Genomic DNA, 21823 nt, shown 5'->3' with positions numbered 1-21823 from the left:
TCTTATTTTTTTCCACGTTCTTATCCGTCTCAAATAACTGGACTGGCCCACACTCGGCGCTCTGGCACGGACACACCTACCTACCTGCGTCTACCTGCCTTTACCTGTCTTTACCTGCCTGCTCGCTCGCCCGCTTGCCTACCTTCTTACCTGCCTGCCTGCCCGCTTGTCTGCCTGCCGGCCTGCGGTTCCTCCCCTGGTGCACAGTTGATGCATTCATTCTCCTGTTCCGCGTCGATGTATACTCATATTGAGCCATATCGCGTCCGATGACCGTGCGAAATGGCGCACATGTCGGGTTCGACACACATTCGCGCGTATATGTACGAGGTAACGAGGGTGCAAGCAATAGAAGGACGATTCCTTCGTATGAAAGGATGCTGAAGCAGCAAAGTCAATTCTTTACTTTGTTTTGAAGAACATCAACAGTTTCCAACATTGAGAAATCAATAAAATCTTGTATCGAGCACTTGAGTTATCTTCGCTTATTTTTAATAACAGGAGAAAAATTGAATGTACGGTTTTGCGGCTTCGATAAACGCGCGCGAATGTACATGCGATGTACTTGGCCGTTATTTTGTACATCGCATTTGTACGTATCGATTAACTAGCTTTCACAATCGAGTGGTAGATAATACTGAGAGCTCAATATAATTATATCGCGCGGCAACGTGAGTCGATCTATCTACGTCAACGTTATCTTACCACTAATTTGCTCCGTAGATTGTTTGAGAATTTGCCGGCTTGCAGGAACGTCCACGAGAAGTAAAAGCTACATGTATGTATCTACCGTCCAGTAAAATAATTAGATTAGATAATGCGTGCGACCGTCTGCGAAGGAACCACCGAGAGAAGAGAGTCATTCTCAGGAATTTACGGTCGATACTGCCGCGACATTTCTCGTGATATCCTTCGGTCATTCAGTATTCGTGGAAGTGATACTTATTCAAAATCAAATTACGTATTCGAGTCTGTTTAAAGTAATCACGAGACCGCGATCGGATCCTACACTTACGTTTTGCATTCGACCGTGCGCGATTACGTTTCGAGTAAACTTGAACGTCGCACGCACAAGTGTAGCCACCTGTAATTTGCCTGTCATCAGCAACCTCGGTCGTGTTCGCGTAGATTTGCAATAGTCATCGGCTATCAGATACACGGTTGTGTGGAAAGACGCGAGACGAATTCCCACGTAAGACTAGATGGGGAGTCGCTTCCCCATTACTATCATCCGGGCTAGTGCTTGGCGTTGATTTATTTGCCAAGGGCAAAGGAGCGTAGGTGCGGCGGGATGACGAACGGGATCGATATAATTCAGTGTATTTTAGTGTAGAAAAGTGCCAACGGGCAACCGGCACGGCGGATCCCGGTACGGATTGAGTTATGGACCGGTGCGCCGGGGTGCTCGCTCTCGAGTCCCCAGAGGCTCTCACCGTCTCTGTGGGTATAAGATCTCTTTAAACCCCCGTATAAAAATAAACTAGTTAATAAATTAATATATCGCCGGCCCGTATCTCTTTCCCCGTTGACCGCTGCTGTGGACAAGTGCCTCTGCGAAAATCGCCAACGAGTCGGCCGGGGCCATTAATAATGATGCGCAAGTGAGTCGAGGGATAGGGAGAAGAGAAGAGAGAGAGAGAGAGAGAGAGAGAGAGAGAGAGAGAGAGAGAGAGAGAGAGAGAGAGAGATAGCGAGCGGAGGAGAGGGAGGGAAGCAAGACGATGAACTCGCGCAGATTGTCGTTGCTGCCCTTCTTATTAAGATGTAACCGGTCATCGGGAACCGTGTACGATAAGTACCTTCCGAGAAAACGCTCCAAGAGAGCGGCGGTTATGAGATTATTTTTTTCGGCTCTTCCGATAACAGGTACTCGATCTTCACGGGTTTCGCGCGGTTTGTAATAACAAGCGCGATGATACCTCGCTCGTTTACAATGTCACGCGAGCGTCGTGAGTAATCCTATGCGCGAGTCTGCAGCCTCGGAGCAATAGTGTAAGGGATTTAACCCTCAGCCCGTCGTCACGAGTTCGCATAACTCCACGCTACAATTGGTTGTTGAATTCAACGCCGTATCGATTTTGCTGCTTCAATTTCATAATCCTAATTCCGGAATTAATATTAGACGAATTATTTGTACGGTCGTTGTACGTATTTTGTATATTAATGTAATCGTTTTCATATGTATGAAACTTGACAAAATATCGAGTTTGTGAGACGTGACGGAATATGCGAAATGTTGTATGGCAGACTTGGAATCTTATTTTGCGAGATTGCATGTAATGTACCTGCTTACACGAGATCTTGCACCATGCTACGTCGAGCCACCATACGTACATCGAGCACACGATTTACAGCCGTAAATCATCAGTTTAACGTAACGAACACTATAAACGAGATACAGTCACGGATCTCCGGACTAACTCTGATATTAGATGCGACCCCCCGTTGTTGCGGCTCGCACGAATACGAGTGTCGTACACATAATACGACGTGTTAAATACATTGTACGACTACATGAACAGGAATCTTCGTCGATGCTATTTAATATCATATCTGTCACGCGCTCGACGGAAATCTGGCGGATTTTCAAGTAGAACCGTCCTTGTTTAAAATCCCAAAAAATTGAATAATTTTCTTTCAAGAGGTAAAATTTTACTATTGCCGATTATTTATTTAATCGTTACAATTTAAGAAACAGCAAATAATTGTAAATATGCAAAACAATTTTGGAATCTTTCGAAGCTGAAGAAATTAATTTTTTAATTTTATTAAGAAATCCTTAAAGCATGAATCGTAAATATATGAAAAAGTCACGCATAACTATTTGCCCGGATCAGTCAAGAAAAATCAATCCTGTCTCATTAAGAAACAAGATTTCTCTCCGAAAAGAAACAACTGTGAAGACATCTCGGAGTGGATTCGAATGCAAATTCAACGGTCAGATTCAGATCGGACAAGTATTAAGGATAATTAAGATGTGTGTCTTAATTATAGTAATTGGTTAATTGTCTTGCGCTGACTGGTCGAGCTAAACTTGTCGAAATAGGAATCGTGCACATCTTTATCAAATTTTTAACAAATAATATCCGACGTTATTGCCGGTTTTACATAAAATTTTTGCATAATTGCAAAAATTAAATTCGCAACTACGTGCAATTCGTTAAAATCGAATAACTCGTTCGTTAATTACAAACTCGTTACGCTCTAATGGCAATTTTCATTAAAGTAATAAAAATGATTTATAATCGTTGAGCCGATATCGTCAGCGCATTTCATGTCGTACTTTGTCAATCTGTGATTTTTAAAATTGCAGCTAATTTTATTATATCCTTATAAACAACCGCACGAGGAAGAAATTTCACTGAATTCAACTAGAAAATAAATACATGTATCTTTCCCTTCTATTGTCAAAAGTAGTAGAATTATTTAAATAAAAAGTACATGGCATATATGATTTTATATCGCATAATTATAAGCATCGTTAATTGCTCGTCATATATCTTTTGGTTAATTAACTGTTATGCCGATCAATTTCCACGAAAATCACGCCACAAATCTTTTTGTCGTACACAAAAAAAGATTACCACCCTATTTTAATCCAACCACTCGGCAGCGGTTTATGATGATTGAGCGATGATTATTCATTGAACCGGTACGGGCGAGTCGTTTCAAATTATAAAGGGACGGGGCTGCACGGCGGTAAGAGTCGGTTCCACTTTCTTACCCGTAGCAAAGAAAGGTAAAACGTGATGCTTTTTGTCCTGTCCCGGTTCATCCGTCGTGACACAAAAGGAGAGAAGCGTTATACTCGCGTGCATTACTTTCACGCCAGCGCGAGGGAGAGAGAAAGCACGAGCTCTAAGATATTCCACCCCACACACTATCATCACGCAGTTTGGTCTCATGAATAACTTGACACTTCTTTTTCTCGCTCTCTTTCTTTCCCTCTCTTTTTGGCACATTCTTTCATAGACGCGTCAGAATAAGAGTAAAATTTAACAAATAAAATTTAATCACGACATAATCAGGAAGTTTTGAGACTTGCATGGCCGCAAATGTATTGTCTACTCTAATCCGCAAGGATATGTTCAACCTCTTTTTATAAACATAACTTACCTACATATCGGAAACCTACCGAATCGTTGTTTAATTTAATTTATAATTTACTAGTACATCAATTAATTACGTTTTCCTGTTGTACCGACCAGTGATTTAAATTCCGACGAAAGCTCAAACTTTCATTAATAAAATTTTCTATGTGATCGCAGAAGAATACTTACAATAACTTGAATTTTGTTCATCGATAATCGATAAGAAGTTCTTTCGAGATCAGTGGAATCTTTAACGAATGCAAAATGCATATTACAACCGAATCTTCCTACTTTTATTACGTGTCCGGACTCATTGCATTCTTTCTCACAATTTCTATTTTTTTCAATAGATCAATACCATAGGCATAATGTAAAAAGGTGAGCATGAGGCATCAAGTCGAACCATTCGTTGAAAGGAAAGTATAACGAAACCATAAAAGAATAAAAAATAGTTACGGTCATCTCTCTCTTCAATAAAGGATGTGAGAAAGAGAAGTGAAAAATGCTGAGAGAAATCTTCAAGATTTCCTTTCTTCCCTCACTAAAGCATTGTTAACGAGAAGTTTGCCCGGACTATTCCTAATATGCTCACGTATAACGTACAAATTTCGTCTCGCTCATGCACACAATGATATATCTACGTTTTACATGCGCGACTCAATGGCAAGTGTGAAATAGTGATAAAGTAGCGCAGGAGAATACAGTGATTCGAATTGTTAAGAATACACTGATGCTAGGAACAGGGATTTCAAGAATACGGAGATGTCTCGGTGCCGATTCTTTTCTTGACAAAGGTCGGAATAACTTATTTTTAATTTGCCTACTGATTCGACGCGCTTTGTCTGCTCCTTTTCCAATAGCACGTAATCGAAAGATAGAACTGAGAACAAGGTTGGGGGGAAAAAAAGAGACCGCGCGCGGCGATTGAGCAGCGATAACATTGCTCGGGCAAAATGTATCTACCATGTGAAGGAGAGATAATTTGCGAAAGGACTTCTACACTGTATCTACAATCTTTTCCCTAATTCGCATCCGAGATTATCGCGAAGTTCTTGATTGATGTACAATACCTTTAACGGAATGCAATATCCAAAGCGAGTTGCACGCAATTTTTATCAAATCACACTTTAGAAAAACATATCTTAAATAATCAAGTAACATTTTTCAATTGAACAATACACAATACACGAAGCTACGCGTGTGCGTAGTCCTCGTATAGATTAATACAATTAGAACGAATAAAAAATCAATGTCTTATTTATTTCGGAAATTAATGACACTCGCCACCAATATAGGGTCGCGTGGGCGAGCCCAGCGGATGATCTGTCTTTATGTCTTCCTGTGATAAACGCCGCGAGGCGACTAAGGATTCCCTGTACACAATGTCCACGACAAGGGAGACATGGATACGTGAACCTTTAACCTCGGTACGACGAGCGAGAGAAAAGGGAGATAAAACGCGAGAGACAACGCACTACGTGCGCGTATAACACGCGCGCGTACAAGCTGGCGGGCAAATTCTTTTTCTCACGACGAAATAAAGATCTCGTCCGACATAAGAAGGGTACAAGGAGGTAACATCGCCGTGGTGGCCGGTGGACACGTCCGCTCACCAAGGTGGTAACTCTCTTATCGTCCACCCACCGAGAGAGTTTATGGTATACATCTTGTATACATCTCGCACGCTTAAAGAGTTAAAATCGGGAATCCGAGCTGGAATAATATTTCAATTCGGTCTAATGGAACATCTAATAACTGTTTCGCTGTCGGTTCTTCGGTCAATGAAGAAAACTGGAACCGTGTAGATTCTAGTTTTCTGAGGGTCCTTTAGCCATATTTTTTACCAAGGCAGTCAAATATAGTTTTTGCGCTTGTAATTCTTTTTATTAGCGCGCTTTTATGCACAAAATAATACCAGGATAAGTTGCGGACCGCATAGCAAAGCATTTTCATACTTCAAACACTCAGTTCAGAAGTCTAATAAAAAAGATATTGGTAACATATTTAAAATTTTCAATTCATAGTTTTAACTAAATTTGAAATTGGCTTTATAAAATTGCAAAATTCTTTCACACGATTAAAGTACGCATAAAGACAAAACCAGGGACAGTCGACATTATATATTGTATATAAAAAAAACGAAGAGAAATTAAAAATATTACTTTATAAATGAGTTAAGTTAAAACCTCAATTTTAATTTCTCTTCGTTTTTTTTAAATATAAAGTCGACTGTCCCTGGTTTTCTCTTTATGCGTACTTTAATCGTGTGAAAGAATTTTGCAAGTTTTTAAGTCAATTTCAAATTAGAACTACACGGAGAAAAACATTTAGCTGCTGTAGCTAAAACTTTAGTTAAAATAGGGACAGCTAATATTTTTAGTTGTGATAGCTCAATATTTTGCTACGACAGCATAATATATTAGGTGCGACAGCAAACGGTTTGCTGTCGTAGCAAAATATTATGCTGTCGTAGCAAAATATTGAGCTATCACAACTAAAAATATTAGCTGTCCCTATTTTAACTAAATGTTTTTCTCCGTGTACGAATTGAAAATTTCAAATACCAATATCTTTTTTGTTAGACTTCTGAACTGAATGTTTTAAGTATGAAAATATTCCACTATGCGGTCCGCAACTGACCCTGGTATTATTTTGTGCACAAGATCGCTAATAAAAAGAATTACAAGCGCAAAAACTATATTTGACTGTTCGGTAAAAAAGAAGAGCTGAAGAAGTTCGCCGATGGCTGAGGGATTCTCTTAATTATCTTTAAAAAATTTTTTTAACAAGAGACATACATCTTTGAGGAAATCTAATTCCGTACATTTCAAAATGGGGGAAAAGTGTATCTTTCTGTTCGAGACTCAAGTCATTTTCCATCCTATTGCATCGCGAGACAGATAACGAGTCAGGATATCACTTCGATGGCGCGGTAATATCACACGGATACGCGCGAAATACTTTATTGCCTGACACGATATGATCGTGCTCGTTATCTTTAATAAGATCGACTCACATAAAATCGCGGGGAATATAATAACGGTACGTCAGGCAAAAACGCCGGGCTTTCTGCCATTGGACAATGTGAGCCTTGTGGGTGGATGCGTGACGCATCGCCATTTGAGATCCACTGCCGTCAATGTGTTCCTCCATCGTGCAACAAGTAAGATGCGAAATTTAACCCTCGTCAGGATCATTTTGTGCGAGTTTTAATGCCGGCGGCGTATTAACTCGAGATTCTCGCGCCTTAATTAAGTATTCCGCGTTTAAATAGTCTGATTCCACGTTCTCGCGTAGAATCGCAACAGCTTGCGATTCCTGTTCTCTTTCGCTGGCACTTGAACATTTTTTAATGGTCTGACAAATGATGTTCGTGATGACACGAAATGAGTGGCCAACGATAGATACCGTTTCTCTCAGATGTGTAAAATTAGTAAAATTAAAAATATACTTTGCGTTTCAATAAAACCTACTCTCTCAAAGTTAATCAGTGCATTGTCACTGAAAAGTATAGCACTGAACAATTCAGTGCTATACTTATAACTGTAAATCACAGAATTTTCAGTGATAATTCACTGATTGACTTTTAGAGAGAAGGTACACTAACAAAAAAAATTTTTAGAACTAACAATAAGTAAATAGGTTTACTTAAAATTATTTTTTACTGAAGTAAATATTTATTCTATTTAAATGAAAATATCAAATTTCACGTAAATCTGTGTATTATATTAAGTAAATTAATTTAAATCACTACATTTTCTACATTCAACTAAAGATTTCGTGCGATAGAGAATATTATTTATTAAATGAAATCATTGTTTGTGTCAAATAAAAAATTCAATTTTCTTCGCTGTAAAACTTATATCTTAGTAAACATTTTATGGAATTAAAGTAAAATTTTTTAAATTTAAAATTATCTACTGTTTGATATTTAATAAATACTTAAATTAAAGAAATGCGTTTTATTTTGCTTATTATTTTTAAAATTTAAGTTAATAAGCTATTAGGAGCCACCTAATGAATCATTTTCTTGAGTAAAGTAACCTTTTTTTGGATTAAGATATTTTTTTATCAGTGTAGAATATTCTGCACAAATTCTGAGTAGATGCACCGATTGATATGAAATAAAAATACGAATCATAATTTTTTTCGACTTGACGAGATATAAAATTTGTGCACCGTCGGGTGAAAGCTGTATATGCGGACGCGTGTAAGGTTTATATCCCCGCATTAATAACGTCTTTGATCGATAAATGACCCCATCGCTGAGAAAAGAATAATGCGATAAACGAAGAGTCGCGATGAGATCAACTACGCGCTCATTATTAAATTTGAGTACGCGTCGCACGAGCACCGTAAATAATCGCCCACGTTCGGTGACGCGGTGGCTTATAAATTTCGCGTGGCTATTACGCGAGTCACTTAAAATGCAATGATATAAATTAAAAGATCGTGGGTATAACGATCGATCACGGGGCCGTTCCTCTTTCGCGCTGTTCCTTCTTTTTTTTTCATCTCTACCATTTAAATGTGCGTGCCTACCACTTGACGATATCGTCCTTTACTTTCACTTTAATTTACGAAATGTATATTATGAAACAATCAAATACAATCGAGATCTTGGGATGTAAATATCGGGTGCGAATAACGAACAATAATTCCTCGGCTTTTTGTACGAGACGCGGTCATTTGAAAGAGGATCAATTTTAACAAGAACATTATTCCACGTCGCAAGAAGATAATCCATTCTCGTTTTACTTGCCGCTCCGCAATATTTTCAGACGTTAATAAGTGCGCGGATAATGTGACACACAAATACACGCACGTGCACGGAACTATGTGCGTGTACATACACGTGTACACGTTGCAAATAGATTGAGGCCTACTCTCGCCATTCGCATTGCCCGTTCGGCATGAACAACGACTCTTCGGTATCGCCATGAGCCGGGCCCTAATATGGAAGCCGTGCTCATTTGGCGCGTTCACGTTTTACAGCTGAAATGAATTTATGGAAAGGACACCTCTCCTCGTCCATCGGAGCGAGCGCGAAGAGAGAAGGAGCGAGAGAGGAGCTGCTGCGACGCGGCAACGCCAACGAAACGATAAATTTACCCCTTACCAGCTCGTCTGACGCTAAATAGATGCCCGCGCTGCCGTCCTTTGACATAAACGCTCAGCATAAATTCATCAACCTTTTGACCGATGGTGTCCGTTGGTGTCGCCGCGCACAATCAGCTTTCCTCACGACGCGTCCCGGAGCGGCCGCTCGCGAGGTACACAATGCTCGGATAATGCCCGCGCAAACGGGTACGCGACAATCTCTCGCAAATCGCTCAAAGTTTTCTTAATTCCCTCCATCTTTTATTTAACAAAACGAGATATGCTCGAAAGCAGCGGAACATCTAAAGATTCTAAGGAAATCGGCCAAGTGAAACGATTTATAATACACCTTTCATCTCTGGGGAGACATGCTTCATCTTATTATGTTATCTGGAAATGATAGAAACTGGACGATGCACAAAGTAGAGCTGGGATTTCTCTTTGAAAATTTTCAACTTCGAGACTTCGAATCTTCGAAGACTCGAAGCCTTGTAAATTCTTCGAGAATTGAAGTTTTCAAATTTTTCGAAGATTCGAAGTTTCGAAAAATTCGCTCATAAAAACACAATTCGTCGTCGTCGCGAATTCACCCTCGAGAGACGTTGAGAACGACTATACCTATATATATTTATTGTGACCGACTGCCTTGATTTGAAACACGAGAATAGAAGATAGGGACAGTAGTGTAATTAAATGAATATACGAAATGTTAGTTGATCGTTGAACTGGAATCTTTTGATTTATGTGTGACGCAAGTTTGTAATATTGGTGTATAATCCGGGTATAAAAGTTTCTCACTTCTTGTATCTCACTCACTGTCATCTATATAAATTTGATAGTCTATCCTCAGTCACCAATACAGGTGATAAATCAGGTCGATCTTTGAAAACTTATCGTTAATGCATTAGTTGACTTCGAATATTCGAAACTTGGAAGCTTCGAGGCTCCGAATCTTTGAAAAATTTGAAAACTTCGAATAATTAAGACCACTAGCACAAAGTGCACAGTATTGTGACTGCAACTTTACGACAAAGGCCTGGTTGTCTTACCAATCTCGTATTCATCGCGATGGTAATACAATAGTTTAACAGAATAGTAAAATGATGCGATTCCCAAAGGTTCGCAAAGTATTAGATGTCTTTATAAGTTTTATTGATCTAAAAAATATTTATGTACTTCTTCTTCAACCAGTAAAGATTTTATCCATATCTGCGCGAGAGATTATCGCAGGTCCTGGCAAGCACTGACAAACGAATTAAAAGCTGGACGAGTTTGATGGCGATAGAGTGAAACGCCAACCGGCTCGGACAGATTCGTGACAGAGCGGCGCGTAGGTGTCGACTATGATAATGGAGTGAAAAATGAGCATCGTGAGGAAACGGACGTACGATAATTCATTCGACACGGTAAACGAGCTGAGAGCATGGCGTAATTAATTGCGTTCGCGCTTTGCGCGCGTGGTGCGATGGCGAGCGTCTAGTTGTAGTAAATTCACGTGATGGAAATACTTGACAAGGCAGCCGTCCGTCTGTTTCAATGTGCCTGCTGTCGCGAGGCTCGAGTTTCGGAACGGTCGACGTGCGTGTTTGAAATGAGCCACGATTCACGGTATGCAGGCACATTAGACATTAAATTATTATAAATACCTAGATTATATATAATGTTTTCTTCAAATTGTATTCTTCTATAAAACAAAAGATCAGAACTAAACTAGGAACATAATCAATTTGCATTTTTTAAGCTTTGTCAAATTTTATTCTTCCGTAAAATAAAACTGTGTGCGTGTCAAAAGTAAATTGGAAACACAACCAGTTTGGTTCTGTAAGCTCTCTCAAATTTGCTTTATCCTTCCAAGTCTCTAAAAATCAGTCAGCGAATTATCACTGAAAACAGTGAATAGTCACTGATTTGCAGTTGCAAGCAAGGGGGTAACCACTTGATGTAATCGTGGGCTAGTGTCTCCAAAATCATTATAAAATCCTTATGAAATCCCCGTGTAATCGTTTTGTCTTCATTTTCAAGTTTCATCACTTGTTAGACAATAAACATTAAACTTCAACATTTTCTCATTGCTTGTTTTCATTTTCCAAAAAAATTTACTTCTCTTAGTGAATATCCAAATATATATCAAAGTTCACACCTATAAGCGCATGTTCTTTTCATAATAAGACTGAAGCAGTTGCTGTTAGAACAACAGCGAGAAAATACAAAATTACTTTTCATTAATTAAGACCACGGTTAGAGTAGTGGAAAAAGTAGGAAAGCAAGGAAATATACGTTTTCTACCTAACCGAATACTACAATATTAACTGAAATTACTTCTGCAAGCAAATACTTCTTAGTAAAATAAGAAAAATATATTTTAAGGAAATCCAACAGCTTTTTGAGGTTTCACAACGTCACTTATTTTTAAACGTACATACAAGAGAAAATTATTTGCAATTAGATGAGATTATTTGTAATCAGATGAAATCAAATGAAATCATGTAATCGGTGGGACAACATTTTAGCTAGTGGTTACCCCTTTGGTTGCAAGAATACCACTGCAACTATTCACTGTGCACTGGTATCAGTGATAATCGACTGATTGAATTTTAGAGAGAACTTCCCTCGTATAAAAATTAAATTCGAACCTCTAATCTATACGCTGGGATAAAAGAGCGAGAAAATTAACTTCTTCTTTTTTATTCGCAGGTAGCAGAGAAGCGGCTTTCACGTACGCGATAAGCTCGGCCGGTGTCACATACGCGGTGACCGCGGCTTGCAGCCGTGGCAACATCACAGCTTGCGGTTGCGAACCGGCTGTAAGGTAGCTATAAATCCCGCGACGTTTCGCGCGCAGCACGCAACGTGTTAATTATTACCGATTAATATCGCGTTTTTGTAGGACGAGGAAGGAATTGCCGCCGCACGGCTGGGAATGGGGTGGCTGCAGCGCCGACATCACGTATGGGATAAGGTAATTAAGCTGATGGTTAATTAATTTGCACTATCAATTCCCGTCGCTTCTTACGCCAGGTTGCTCGCGACGGGGCGCGGATACGTCACAAGTACGGCGAACGCTAAAACACGCATAAATTTTAATATTATAATTTAATGTTAGGTTCGCGCGTAGGTTTCTGGATGCGAGGGAGATCGAAGGGGACGCCCGGAGCCTGATGAACCTTCACAACAATAGAGCCGGAAGAAAGGTGAGCGCAGTAATTAATAGTAGCGTTCTTTACCTTCGTAATGTTATTTTAAAAAAAAGGCCGATAGCCTCTCTCATGAGAGGTGTCCAGGCGCGGGCGTCGCGAGTCATAAAATACGCGTCAGCAGAAAGTAACACTATGTAATGAGCGTCATAATTGCCGTGAAGCAATACTAATTACTGTAACTCGCAAGAGAAATCGTTTAGCGCGGAGATTAAGCTCGCCGGCATTTGACGACGGCACGGCACTCGGCCATTTCTCAATCACCCTGTCGCGTGATTATATTATGCGAGATTCCAAGATTGTATAATAGCATATTAAACGACGGGTATACAATATAATTGAAGCGGACACACCGCCGTTCCCCTAAAATTTAATTTGCTTCGTATGTCTAAATGTTTACGCTTGTCAACTGATTGCTACGAAGTCCGCGGTTTCTTATGCAAGGCAGTCAATCTTCTGTACTTTTAATACGTCGTAAGAAAACCAACTTGCTTATTCCTAACATTCTTTCTCCTCAGTTTTGTGTCGCACCGATATGCGGAATGTTTGATCTCGTTCTATGTATGATTACATTGTTACGTGGCCATGTGAAAAATTATTGAAAAAAACAATTCGCTGTGTGCGTAGAGACTAGTGCTGCCGCGGTTGGTGAAATGTCGCATATTTGGCGGGAATAGCTGTCAATGATTGCTAATATTCAAGTTAGGTAAACTGTCGTGAGGTATCTTGATAGTTTTAGGTCTCTTTATAACTTCGATGAAAAAATTTTCGTTATATTACAAAACATTTGCTATAGATTTTTCATTATATGCGTAGGTTAACTTCTCTAACTTTTGCAATGAGCCTTATCATACGAACGGGCTTTGGACCCATTATTCATGACGTTAAATTTAATCCGAGTGCAATACCGAAAGGAAAAGCCAATATCGCATGTAGTTCGCGTTGAAGAATTGCGCAGTGAAAATATAAGTCATTTAATAAGATGCAGTGTGATACCGCAAACGTCTGTCAATGCTACTCCGTACAAGGTATATAATTACATGTAAGTATTAAATGAAAAAGTAAAATCCCAGATAACGTTATGTCGTCTTAAAGACATTTCAAATCTGTGAAATACATTTTTACATGAATACACGCAACAATTAAAATTTCCCTTTCGCAATTTTTCCATTTTTCGATAATTGTCACTCCAGCAAATAATGCAAACTTCGGCCACCATGAGCGCCCTAAGTCCTACTTTTCCGCTATAATATATCATCGCACGAAGCGAATAGCTTAAGAATTATAATATTATCGCGAAAAGTTAGGATGTCAAATAAAAGTTGTCCAACTATACAAGTGCGTGTCAGCACGTTAACATTTTGGAAAATCGTCATAGAGATTCAACCTGACGTGTTAACTTGCGCGAAAACCGTGGGCAACGGATTAGATCGAATAACAAGGTGATAACATCGATAATGAGACACGTCCGTCACTCATCAAGTCTATGCAAATCAGGTATTATCAATTTTGATTTATCGCCCAATAACCTACGCGGGAAGCCAATTATACCGAAGAAGACAATATCGTCGTCCTGCGATTGGCATAGACGTTCGCTCTGCGTATATCTGGATGTCTTAATGTTCTGTCTATGGTAATTTTTATTTCGGAAGAGAAAAAGAAAGAGACGGATAGAACGGAAGGGGGAGAGAAGAGAGGAGAGAAAGGGAATGCAAAAAATTACCGTAGAATTAAATTCCTCTTTCCGATCTAATCTACGGCTCCTTTTTTCACATCGTTATCACGCTCGCGCGCGGCAAGGTTGATGAGCGAAAAGGAGCGTTTGTGAGAAACAATCGCGTTATGCCCGAAGGTGAAGTGGCGAGGGCGGCGCGCCTTAATTGGGGAAAGTTCGTCTCGAGCTTTCGTCTACCTCGATCGGCCCTTATTACAAGCGGGCAATAAAAACCCGCCGCTGATCCGCGTACGTGTACGTGTATACGCGTGTATATACTCCCGGAGGTAATGATTTATTCTTAACGTTGATCGCCCCGGCGCGCCACATATTTTATGCCTTGAGGATTTTTTTAAGCCTCCACCGTATGTGGCACCGCACCGGCGTGCGGAATAATTCGAAATGTTAAACCAGTTTCATGCGCGTACGCGTCGTGTCCGCGCGGCCGGCGCGCACAATGAAGGGTCCCCATCGGGGAATCGAGCGTGCGTAGGATTTTGCAGATGAACATTCGATACGATTACAACCGTTTAAGATCACCGTCGAGTTAATCGAAATGCATCTCCCGCGCCAGTGGCGTGGCGATGCGAAATCCGCGCTGCCAATTATTTCAAGGAGCCCCGTAATTGTTCCCGTAAGAGAGAACGCGAGAACGCGTGACTTGATGACCATTCGAACGGACGTACATGTCTGCGTATCTATGAGGAATATATTATACGAGCGAAACCTCTTATTCTTACAATCGGAGTTAGAAAGATTTCGCACTTCAATTTCCAATGCTTGCCTGCAGTCTTATTTCGTTCTACTACGTGAAATAAAATTACCATACGCAAAGCGATTGTGACATTTTACGTATGCATGGTCAAGCGAAAAATATAAATCAACGAAATAGTAAGAGAAAGCTAGGACAGTAAAAGAAAGCTAACATGGAAGAATAAGAAGATTGCCTAGTAGCAGAATGGTAACCTGACAAAGCCCAGGTTTGGTTCTTCACTAAAAGAAGTTTCAATCGAAGAATAATATAATTAATCTGTGATTAGAATGAGCAACAAATGAAAATTAAAGAATTAATAAAGTGATATAAAACAACGTAGCACTCTCCTCGCAGAAATGGACATTCAATAATAAAAATCTTTTTCAAAACGTTAGGAATATGAAAGTGCTAAGACTTGAAATACGCCAACTTAAGAACAGAGAGATTCAGGCGATATTCAGATATTACACGGATTTTACTTTAACTATTCTAATTTGCATTATGCATGCGTACAAAGTCATAGGCTTTTTTAGTGCTTCTGAATGTGATAAAAAAAAACATAGTGAAAAATATTTCACGCAAGATTGCTAAGACAACTGAATTATGTATAATATTATGACAGTTGAGGCTCTACGCCATTGATTTCTTCGTAATGGATCCGTGTGTATCGTTTGAAAATGATTCAAGCATCGGACGACGCATTCATTCTCATCGGACGCATTGTAAGTTTTTGTTTTCATCCTCGTCCTCGTTCCCGACCAAAAAGGCCCCGATCGCATGTGTAGATTTGAAATTTGCATAGGATACGCGTGTATAATGCAAAGGAACAAATCGATGTACGCTTTATTAAGCGCACGGGTGTAAGTTGCAATCTGTTTCGATATGATATATAGACGCATTTCGATGTCCTTATACAAGCCTCTGTCATATATTTGGACTTGTGAAATCAATACGAAGAATAGTAGAAATCCTTTTCTGCTGAATGAAATATATCACAATCTATGTAATCCAAGTAACGTTTTATCTTTTAATATTGTACTGCATTTGGTTCGAAATTAGTTAACCCTTTCATGACTGAAATATTTTTCGTTTATGTTTTTTTAAGTAGGACACTAGCATCCCAAGAAATCAAGAGGCAAAGAAATGCAAGTGAGACTTACATTTTTGTCCCAGTAGTTGTGAAAGGGTTAAAATTGAATATCAATTGTCGGACGATAATGAAGAGACCGTGGAGAACCGCATGATAAACGGGAGTTATTTTACTTGTAATGTTTTATCTTTTCAGACAGTCAAGGCTCATTTGAGAAAGGAGTGCAAGTGTCACGGTGTCTCTGGCTCTTGCACCGTGAAAACGTGTTGGCGAACGTTACCCAGTTTCCGTGCGATCGGCGACTCGCTTATGTCAAAATATAACAAAGCTAAAGCCGTTATCGCCGTTACACCGCCTCCTCCGCCCACAGTTCAGGTAGCTTGTTCTATGAAAAATGCGAGTAAATCGGTGATCGATTCAAAAATACGCTCAATATATAAATCAAACGTTTTAGTGATCGCTCTTGTTTTTATTTAATACACGGAGAGAATTTTTTCTTAAAATTTATCCTGGAGATCATGTAATTGAATTTTGAAAGCGCAATGGGAACACTACACTGTGAGAGAATTTTCTCTTAAAATTTACCCTAAAAATCATAATCGCGGGACAACGCGGCATTTCAAAGAATTTTATGACAGTTTTTTGAAATTTTACTATACATTTTACTAGTAGAATGTATAATAAAATTTCAAAAGACTATCACACAGTTCTTCAAAATGCCATGTTGTCCCACGATTATATGATTTTCAGGGTAAATTTTAAGAGGATATTCTTTCAGTGTAGTGTTCCCAATGTCAGTTTTCGAAATTCAACGCAAATCGTTTTACACGGCCCATAATTTACAGACACTGGACACGATGTCGCATTCAATGCTGCCGGAAATGGTGCCCATATTGGGAAACGACGCCAAAACTCAGGGCAAGCCGAACGATTTCGTCAAGTCGCGGCACAATCGACAGCCGCTGTTGAAAAAGACCGGCAAGTCTCGGAGGCCGCACTTGATCCTGAAGAGGACGAAAGTCAGCGGTGGACCGAGTATAAGCCTGAGAAGAATTCCAAGAAGAAACGAGCTAGTTTTCCTTCAACTCTCCCCCAATTACTGCGAGCCAGATTTGTCGCAGGGCAGCCTCGGCACGCAGGGCAGATACTGCAACCGTACTAGTAAAGGTAAAGGAGAAAGTTGGCCGCTTCAGATTCCTCGTTCTAACTCGATATTCAGTTTAACTATCGAACGATGATGTATGAAAATTAAGCGACAATTCTTCAACAAGTCATGTTCTTTCTCGCTCACGACAGACATCGTCTTTTTGTCTTTAGGGACCGATGGATGTGATTTAATGTGCTGCGGCCGCGGCTACAACACCCATCAATTCACGAGGACCTGGCAGTGCAGGTGCAAGTTTCACTGGTGTTGCCGCGTACACTGCGAGACTTGCTTGGAGCGTATCGAGGAATACACATGCAAATAATACTACCGTCGACGTACAACGTGTATATAGACTTGCGAAATAGTACATGTAATTATAAACGATAGACTTTGTCTCCAAGAGCAGAGGGGAATGACTTGGCGCACGAGAAACGTTAATATTATACGTCACTGCGAAAACAAAACTGTACGAGGGTATCATAGTTTAATTGTATTGTAAAATGTTTTCCTTGACAACGTTGAAGTCGATATATCTTTTTGTAATTTTTTCGGGGCCCGTTAAAAATTTCGGGTCGCATATAGAGTTTTATGATACTTAAATATTGGATATTAAAACGCGAGATCAGAGCTTAATATAAGAGGTGGAGACATCGTCCTATATGCTAACTTCGAATCCTGAGAGTATCACATTCTAGCGGGACTTCATTCCGCTATTACTTTTTATTCTGTATATTTAGGGATTAATTTCAATGCGTATTTATGAAACTTAGTCAATTCAATGTCTAAATATCGTTTTATCGCGAAATATAATTAAAAAAAAGAATAAGTAATATCGAGTTTTACGACAATTATAGATGCATTTCAGATAATTGTTAGCAACGTATTCCAATCAAGTAACAATTGTAATATCGATATTATCCTGAGCGTATTTGAACCTTTTACATAATACCGATATCTATGGTACCGATATCTATGGTAGAATGTATTCAAATCTTTCGAAGGCATACCGACATTGTTCCATCAAGTATATAATAACAGCGTTTCAGCTCGATACTCACATATATGTATCTTTCTCCGACAATAAAAATTATTTATCATTAGAACTCTTGCTACAATGCGTAGTGTAATGTGGAAACTATCGTATAAAAATAAAATTCTGTAACATTTACAAGCCTTTTTATTTCCGATATCTTGCTTGTAATGTTTAAATTACTTCTCGCTATGTAACTGTAATCGGCATTCTTGCGCTTTTAAAACGACAAAATCTTCTGTTTTTTTATGTAGAATAATAAATCTTTTAAAATCTGACAAAAATGATGAGGCAACTTTTCTAGTATTGACAAGTTATGTCGCCGTTATAGTAAATAATGAGATAGATTCTATTTCGAGACTTTAGGCTGACAGATGGTTACTTTATTTAAATCCGACGTTTTGACCATACGGGTTGTGGTCCTTCTTAAGGAATTCAACAATAATATTACGTCATTGATATTAAACTAAAAAGCACAGGAATTTGACATCCATCTCTGGGCGTCACTCGGAGAACTATGTTAGAAGGCATGTCCATCCGAAGTAACGACCACGATAGGACGTAACTCGTTACAGTTACAATTACTTCTTTTAGGTAACTCTAACTTAACTTCGTTACTTTCTCCCCGTCTATAACTGTAACTTAACTCAGTTACATTTTTTTCGACAATTAGTAACTAATTTAATAGTTACATTAATAGTTACTTCATATATTTCTTAAACCTCCACATTAGCCCTTGCATAAGCGCATAAACGCCTTTATCAACACATAACAATTTAAATGCAGATTTGATATTTTTATTTTTATTGCAAGAAAGTAACTGCAAAGTAACGATTCGTTACTTTTTGAGTAATTGTAACTATAACGCGTTACTTTTCAGAATTGGTAATTGGAACTTGTAACTGTAACTAGTTACATTTTTAGCGAGAAAACTGCAACTGTAACTAAATACTTTTATAAAGTACCTTTCCCAAACCTGCTGAAATGTGTACGCGTTTAGTAACTACGAATAACGCGTCAGATTGAGCCGTCATTTAACACTGAATCGGATGTACGGTTATACGCAGATTCTTATTAATTAATGTCTAATTAATTGTTCAGATAATTGCAAAATCAGCATAGCAATTTCTATTTAGTATAATTTGTTTTACAACCCATTTTTAATTCACATGCTTTATTTCTACTATCCTTTGGGTATAATTAAATGTGTCAGAACTTGTATTAAACTTGTACTCTTTTTGTCAATGAAATTTGCAGCAGACCGTTCTCGATATTTCCTAGAAAATTATTTAAATATTGTTTTGAACATACAAAATTGCTCCGTTTATATCGGGCAATCAATACGATTGCATTCTAATAAATTAAACTTTGCACTTTTCTAGTTAGTAATAAAATGTTATCTCTCTTTTTAATTTAAACTAGACAACACAAGCGCGCGTTATTTACTCTCTCTAAAATTGTGCATGGTTTGACAGCTGCAAATAACACGACTCAAGCATTAATATTGTATCGCACAAGCGAGACAGCCAATCAGTATCTCGGAAAAGCGACAATACTTCGCGACTTTCGACTATCGACTTAACACGCCTTTTTTATATAGGATTATTAAATGTTTATCCGATAAAAACGGATTTTTATATAGGATGAAATGTTTATCCGATAAAAATGGACCACATTGTAGAGGCCCTCCACCACCCCCGCCGAATTCTTATCGGCGGTCCTCTTTTGTTTGCAATAATTATGCTTTTACATTTTTATAACGATTTACTTTTTTAATAATTTTTGGGTAATATTGTATACATAAATATAAAAAGACAGATAAGCAACAGTAGAGGGGTATGTTTCAAGTCACCAGTGATGAATAAATACGATTAAGACTTTAGTTGATCCAACTGGCAATATAATTGATGGAGTGTTACATTAGTTGCGACGTTTCGACCAAGAATCCGGTCCTTATCAAGCAATCAAAAGACAGATAAGGTTACATATTTCAAACAAACTCTTATCTGCGTGTAATATTCCTAATAATTATTTTAGTATAATTTAATGCACTTTATTGCAACTATATTAACTGTAAAGTTGTTTTAATGAAAGTAATAACAAATATAATTATATTTGTTCGTATTGGGTCTGTGCATAAGTCCGTGCCGATTTTGCGTTTGAAATATACTTGATTTTCTGCACGGACTTATGCACAGACTCAATATTACATTATCATACATAATAATATACATATTTCATAATGTTATAATAATAAATATAGTTTTTGTATCCCTACCTACCCGTATTTCGTTGTATAGTCCTATCCATTTTCCTACCTACCCGTGTTTCAACTTAATAGACTTAAAAGTCTTTTATTAAAACCGCGACGTGATTTATATTATAAATGATCCGATTTGGGATTATAATACGCGCGCGATTGGGATTTAATAGGGGTCTTTTCAATCTCGCACATATGCGAGGATATATAAAAAAGAATAACCCACCTGAATTTTGTCAAATAAAAGAAATCAAGTTCTTTTTTACATCACCGTACATACTCTATCAGAGTGGCCAATATTGACCACTTATCTCGTTTTATCCAGTCTTCTTTCGTTGGGCCAGATTGAACGTACCTTTTGTTGATCCTGGCCATACAGTCTGGTCATTTTGACCAGAGATCAAGAAGGAAGAAAACTCCTTCCATAGTCGGTTTGTTATCGTCACCGACAGATATTACGTACGATTTTAATTGTATACGAGCGTCGATCGTATCGAAAAATACGCGGCTACGAGAAGTTAATTAAAAAGGAATTTGAATTCGAAAAAATTTGCTGTATAAAACTAATTAAATATATTTCTACTTCCGTTATTTACTCGAGAGTATTAACCGTCTCTTCGTGACTCGATCTTTGAATTCAAAATTCAAGTATGCACAGAAAACATTTTACTTCGCGTTATATTAATTTTAATTATGTTCCGCGATAAATTAATATTCTAATATGAATGAAATTAAACAAGTACTAATATCTTGAAAATGTTTTAAAAACTAATCGCGAAACTCAAACGCGAAAACCGACCGCGGATGTATGAAGATGCGTATGAATATGCATGTTGTTCATGCGAGACGCATCTTGAAGGTGTATCGCGAGATACATACATATATGTATACACAATAAATGACGTGAGATCCAGAATTGAAGAACCTTCCTGCACGATAGATACTGATATTGTAATTGGATATTATAGGTAATCAATAACCGATAATAATGTATAATAATAATTTGAATTGTTTGAGTGTTCTCGACAAAATATTTAGCATCTCACGTCATATTCTTTTACATTACATATTAATATGTTGATAAAAAATGGATAGGTCACAAGTGAATATTTATTGAGAAAAATACTTTTTGATAGATTAAATATATCCAATAGAAAATGAAGTTATAATGTAACCTATCCATTTTCCGGTAACGAATCTACAGAATGTTCGTTCTACAATGTACGCTCTACGTTCTACGAACTACGAACTACGATCTACGATCTAAGAAATGTAGATTCGTTACCGTAGTAAAAAAAACTTGTTACTCACCGACTCGACGCGCAGCAGCGGAGTTATCTACGGTGAATCTGTAACAAACAATTATAAAATTTCTATTAAAAAGTGTTCAAGAAAACCAACAATGAAGGAAATAATGATAAAAGATAAAAGAGGATTTAGAAT

The 21823-nt window shown here is 38.3% G+C and overlaps 1 protein-coding gene across 3 annotated transcripts in view; it reads left to right on the top strand.

Annotated features, from left to right (window-relative positions):
* Positions 1 to 18246, top strand: part of LOC105563393 (protein Wnt-7b) — a 59357-nt gene extending 41111 nt beyond the window's left edge. For 2 of the 3 annotated variants that reach the window (XM_012014963.1, XM_012014961.1), the window contains exons 3-8: positions 11886 to 12000; positions 12079 to 12150; positions 12295 to 12382; positions 16139 to 16318; positions 16789 to 17110; positions 17261 to 18246. In XM_012014963.1, the coding sequence (XP_011870353.1) occupies positions 11886 to 12000; positions 12079 to 12150; positions 12295 to 12382; positions 16139 to 16318; positions 16789 to 17110; positions 17261 to 17412 (929 nt within the window). In that variant the 3' untranslated portion in view covers positions 17413 to 18246. The remainder of the gene's footprint in view (positions 1 to 11885; positions 12001 to 12078; positions 12151 to 12294; positions 12383 to 16138; positions 16319 to 16788; positions 17111 to 17260) is intronic. The other variant, XM_012014962.1, reaches the window with a different exon arrangement.
* The last annotated feature ends 3577 nt before the right edge of the window (positions 18247 to 21823 follow it).

Source organism: Vollenhovia emeryi, unplaced genomic scaffold (genome assembly GCF_000949405.1).
Source record: "Vollenhovia emeryi isolate VEMERY1.0 unplaced genomic scaffold, V.emery_V1.0 DF939176.1, whole genome shotgun sequence".
NCBI classification, from domain to species: Eukaryota; Metazoa; Arthropoda; class Insecta; order Hymenoptera; family Formicidae; genus Vollenhovia; species Vollenhovia emeryi.
The sequence above is the reverse complement of the archived record's forward strand: the minus strand, read 5'-3'. Positions and strand labels throughout refer to the sequence as shown.